General features: G+C 45.3%; 2 protein-coding genes across 2 annotated transcripts; one reads left to right on the plus strand and one right to left on the minus strand.

Annotated features, from left to right (window-relative positions):
• The first annotated feature begins 458 nt into the window (after positions 1–458).
• On the plus strand, positions 459–940 carry LOC141020862 (uncharacterized). The gene is made up of 2 exons (XM_073495815.1): positions 459–689; positions 755–940. The coding sequence occupies exons 1-2, from the start codon at positions 459–461 to the stop codon at positions 938–940; spliced, it is 417 nt and encodes a 138-aa protein (XP_073351916.1).
• Positions 941–2327: 1387 nt separating this feature from the next.
• Positions 2328–3043, minus strand: LOC109771294 (uncharacterized). Its single transcript, XM_020329984.1, has 2 exons — positions 2968–3043; positions 2328–2893 (listed from the first exon to the last, which is right to left on the minus strand). The coding sequence occupies exons 1-2, from the start codon at positions 3041–3043 to the stop codon at positions 2328–2330; spliced, it is 642 nt and encodes a 213-aa protein (XP_020185573.1).
• Between the last annotated feature and the right edge of the window lie 2726 nt (positions 3044–5769).

The raw sequence follows: 5769 nt of genomic DNA on the forward strand, positions 1-5769 counted from the left end.
CAATGGACGAGCAGCTTCCGCTCCGGTGGTTGCTTGCTCAGTCCCGGACCAAACTCCTCGAACCCCGCCCGCTGTCAGATCCGACCCCGGCTGCTACTGCTCCGGTTGCTGCCATGATCCGCTGCCCTGCTATGTTTTCAACAAAAAACCCGGGATGCGCCCGAGCAACAGTTTCTCCAAGAACGGGCCACATGGGGATCTTCAGCAAGGCCACCGATCTGGCGGTCCTTAACGGCGCCAGGTGGCCGCCCACACCTTCTCGCCCGGCGGCAAAGCCTTTTCCTTCGGCCATCAATCCATCAACTGCGTCGTGGAACGCTTCCTTGCCGGGGAGGGTGGGGGTTGGCGTGAGGGAGGAGGGCGCTGCCGGCGAAGATAAGAAGTTGCACCAGGAATTCGATGAGCTGCGCACCGAGCTGGTCGAGGTGAAGAAGCGAACGGAGCGCAAGTAGGAGGTCATGGCGAAGGAGCACGACGCGGGGGACCAGATAGCGGCTTGGGTCCACCCAATGAAGGTGCAGGACGTCGTCTCCGAACGCGCCAAGGTTCTCCTCGAGGCTATGCACGTCAATGTGAGACACAAAGCTGAGGTGGCCCATTCGCTGCCACCACAGCTCTTCGGTGGCAGTTTTTTGAGTTCAGTAGCAGCAGCAGCACATGGTGATGGCGATGTTGCCTCCGCCTCAGTGGTTCGCCTCCGGGATGAATATGCAGTAGCAGATGGTGATGGAGCTGCCGGATGGATATCTAGTAGATGCCTCCGCTGCCGGGGTTCGCAACGGCGATGGATATGGAGGAGATGGAGATGGCGATTCCTCGGCCGCCAGGGTTCGACGACGAGATGGGGATGGCGGTAAAACAGTTACTTATGGTGATGCCTCCGTCACCGGAGATCCCTGCCGGGCTGGAGACGAACGCCGGCTTCCTGTTCCCATACTGAGAAGATGAGATTCAAGCCCGGACGATAGCTTGTTAATCTGTTCTCATCTAGTTTTATGTCGTTTCTTTATTGTCGATAATTAATGGCCAAATATGTATTGTCCTGTCGCTGGCTGCTGGCGTTTAATGAAATCTCACAATACTTATATACGACGATCTATGTGCAAAATCTTTGGTGTTTGTTTTTTTCACAACTAGATGTCATGTAACATGAAATCAGCACATAAAAAAAAAGCGCCGGAGTTTTATTGTTTTTTTTCTGTTTTCTCATTGTATTTTTGTTTGTCGTCCATGACAGAAAAATCCGGCGAAAATTTTATGCCGTGAGAGCTATGGTTCAAAGTGGAGACCCCTTGTTGGTGAAAGCATGCACAAACAGGACGAGAGTAAAATCAATTTTATGCACTGCTAAGCTGCGCCGAGTCGCTGATGTGGTGACCATTTTTTAAACACATGATGAAAAACTAGTAAAACATCGTGAAATGTTCTCAAAAAAGCAAAAAAATTCCATATAAGACGGTGACTACATGTTCAAACACGGTGGACATCTTCTGAAATGCTTTCAACATTTCTAAAAAATATGTGATGTACATTTTAAAACATGGTGAACATTTTTACAAAATACACTATGAATATTTTTATGTAAACAATTAAAAAAGTGACAATTGAAAGAAAAAAATAATAAATAAAATTGAGAAACAAAATATTAAAAAGAAACAAACTGAATGGAAACACGGAAAATTTTAAAATTATATTCATGAAATTAAAAAATGTCCACAAATTTGGAAAAATATCATGATTATTTTTTAAACTGGAACATGAACTAAAAATGATTATTCTAAAATTTCATAATTTTGGAAAATGATCATGACTTTTTATAAAAAATAAAAATGAAAAAATACCATGAATATTTTATAAATGTGGAAATGAAACTTGCCGACAACCCTGCTCCTACCACTAATTGCAATCTGCATGTAGTTGTATGTCGAGCGTGGACTTGCAACAAGGACAAACAGCGATCGGGCCCAGTTTTGTGTCAATGGTGGACTTGCAACTCAGACAAAAATGGCTCGGGCCCCATTTACATATAACAATTTAATTAATAATATGATAAATACTATGATAATGGAGAACCCAGGTAGATGGGTCTTACATCGACCTGGCACGATTTATTTATAATAACACTATAACAGTGACAAGAAACTATTAGACTTTGTGCGAACATAGATTTTGATTCTGTGCGGATTTGCCTTTCTCTCCTTGGTAGGGGAAGCTAGCGTTCGGCCCGAGCCCCTGCATACCGGCGACAAACTCCTGCAGCGGCGCCATCTTCATGAGCATAAGCTACATCTCCATCACTGTCGGGAACTCAGGCGGCGACGTGGCCATTAGCCCCAGTTGGATCTCCACCACGGCAGCCAAACCGGGAGGAGGAGGCATCGCCATAAGCATCTGGTGCATGTCCACTCCTGGGGGTGAAGCCTGGCGTTGGAGGCATCAAACTCACAGGTGGTGCCACCGAAGAGCTGGACCGACATCGGTGGAGGCGGGGGCACCAGGAGCTTACTACAGATATCAATGTGGTAGGCCTCCACGAGAACCTGGTTGGCGCGTACGGAGACAGCAGCCTTCACCTGCATGAGTGCGGCGACTAAGGCCGCCATGTCCTCATACCCCATGTCGTGCATGTCGTGGTCGAGCCCAGCGGCAGTCTGGTCCCCGCCGGCGCGCACCTTGGCCAGGACCTCGTCTGCACGCTTCTTCTGCTTCCACCTATACGCCAGCTCTGTGCATATCTCCCCGTGCTGCCAGTGCAGCGTCTGCAACCCGCTGTCAGCGGTGGCGCCCTGAAGCTCTGCGCTGTTCCCCGCCATGAAGCGGTTGACGACGACATCGACGGATGAATGGCCGAAGGAGAAGGCCTTGCAAGCAGGCGAGAAGACGATGGGGCCACCTGTGCGCCAAAGAGGATGGTCAGCATGTTGGCCTTGCTGAACTGGCCCTGCTTGCGCAAGGAAAATCACACACGTCGGGCGTCCTTCTTGGGGATCGGGTGGAGGATGGTCTTCTTCCGGCCATTGCCACCCTTCCGCTTGGCCGCCATTCCTCGCTCGCTCAGGGTCGGGGATGAAGGAAGAGGAGAGAGGAGGTGGATGAATATCTCTCAGGGTCGGGGAGGTTTATATAGCAGCGGTCAGAGAGGAAATTGCTTGGCTGAGCTGGGTACTACATTGATAATCATGATTTAGTACCCTAAAAAATAAATTATGTATATATTTTCTGCCCCATAATGAGCTGAGCTATGTATTACATGATCTCTGTGTTGTTGAGCATGCTCTCCTGCTTTGGAGAAAAGGAGAGAAGACGAGCAAGCGGGAAAACAATCTGTACTACATGGGCAAACCATGTAGTCATGTACTCATTTTCTATTGATTTAATTTGCTAACATTCGTCATAAGGTTGTGTCTATGATGTCACCACGCCATACGCCATAATCATTATTTCTTTACGGAGGGAGTGCATTGATAAGCTCAAACTACATAACATCACCTCAAGATGTTTCTCTGTGCAAGGGCTTGAATTAGACGATAGTATCCATCAACCATTAGACCATGACCATCGGTAAGAACATGTTCCTGCTGATAAATAAGACAATTCAATGATAGATAAAGAATGAAAAACTTATGGTTTCCTTTGTGCAAATAAACCAAAAATGTAGTCATCATAGTATATAACTAGAAACCGAAACCACATCAACATAGATGTAGATACTAGATGAACATGGTGGTCAGTTTGCACAACATATTATTTAATGCAAAGTTCAATTTCCTACATTTTGTTGAATCTGAGCCACAATGTTGCATACTTACATAGCAATAAGATCAAAGGGGAAATGCCTAGATAGTAGAGAATTACCATTTATCAGACCTCCTGATACAACATGGTGATGAAGATCACAGCCCGTTAACTGCAAGTCTGCATTAATAAGATGCTACTATCTGTTATATAGACTCAAAGTGGAACTTTATTAACAAAGAGAAGGTTAGTCTACTTGAAGTGTGTTCGTACATGCATTCGTGTAATCATGTGAAATTCAACAAATCTTACAGTACTAAGTTTCTCTTGTTGTTGTTCATGTCAATCTATTTCTAAACCTACTCTTTTTTACCGGTTAAAATGTATATAACTACTGGGTGGATTATGCAATTGTACTCGAATTAATAATAACTACTTACAAGTTCAGAAATAATGTCACATGATTATCCCCACGTAGTCTATCGATCTCCTGAATATTTAGATTTACAGTGAAAGAAACATATTTCTCTACAGTGAGCAGGCATTGAAAATATGTAATATGGAAAATTCTTGATGGTAGCACGAGTTCTGGCACACAAGTAAAACCATAGAGTGAGAGAGACCTATTCGGTAGATCCGGTGGCCGTCCAGCGACCAGCCGGGGCAAGGTCACCAGGGGCGGTGCCGTCATCCTGGCTGTGTGGCCATGGTCAGCAAGCCCGTCAAAGCCATGGTTCCACTGGAGCAGTGAAGGTATGGAAGGGGAAGAAGAGGGGGCACGACTACGCAGTGCGACGTGGGGCACGGCCGAGCGACGGAGCACACGACATTGCGGTGATACAGTGGCTGACACGGCGAGGCGGAGGAAAGGCAGTGCCGTGGTTGGGCGGGGGACACGATGGGGCGTAGGTGCGGAAGGGAACAGGGCGGGTGGTGGGGAGACGGGCGGCAGTGGGACACAACAGTCCGGCAGGGGGCATGACGGGGTGGCTTGGCGGCGAACGGCGGTGGGGAACGGCAGGACAGGGGATGAGCGCATCTGAATCTTGGACTGGAGATGCTTTGGGAGAAAGGGGGATATTTTGTCTTCTGGCGCAGGGATTTGAGCGAAGATCCAATCGGCCAAAATTTTGGTACATATACGTGCCCTTTCTCGCTCACTATTCGTCTTTGCTCACTGAGCAGTACGCCCAGCTACACGAAAAGGAAAAAGAGAGTGCGAGCTATCGAATTAAGTGGCGCGAAGTCGACTGAAGAAGCAAAAGGAGTCCAGCTACATGCCACTGTGGGGCCTCCCATCATGTGTTTCTTAGTATTGATGGCATGTAAATGGGTCAACCCTAGGGAAAGTATATTGCCATACATACTTTTGTCAAAAAATCATCTTCCCCTAGAGTGCACTGCTCATTGCTTTACTATCCCTTGAGGAGCCAAATAAACTCTAGGGAAAGACTTTGGCGCTAGGTAAAATGGTGATTTCTAGTAGTGGTATTTGCATATACCACACGTTTCTGAAAAAAATGGTACAATAAGAAAAAATAAATCAAATAGTATATACACAGTAGAGTAAAAAAAACGACAACCAATATGTGACAAGAAAATGAGCGAATTACTTTACTTACTGATTGGAAAATATGCACAGATGAATACATGCCATTAGCAATTCAGTTTGTACATCCTTCACGTGTAGCACATAAGTACTTAAATTTCAGAATTAATTTTAAAATATGAGTAGATTAAGAAAACAACTCTGTTTTCTACACCCCCTCAGAGAAAAACTGTATTTTCTACACAAAAATTGAAATTTCGTATTTACTCATACTCAACCTGATAAATATAACATCCGCAAAAAAATTGTGAAGTATATAAAACGCGAAGTTTGAGTAAAATATGAAACATTAATTAAGAATTAAGAGAAAACAGGAAGTTTGATTTTCCTGCATGTGAAATCTGTAAGTTACTAATTTTTTAAATAATCCTATGTAGAAATGAGTAGTCACATGAATGTGGAATAACATATTAAATAAATTTGAT

The sequence above is a fragment of the Aegilops tauschii genome, chromosome 3 (genome assembly GCF_002575655.3).
Source record: "Aegilops tauschii subsp. strangulata cultivar AL8/78 chromosome 3, Aet v6.0, whole genome shotgun sequence".
NCBI classification, from domain to species: domain Eukaryota; kingdom Viridiplantae; phylum Streptophyta; class Magnoliopsida; order Poales; family Poaceae; genus Aegilops; species Aegilops tauschii.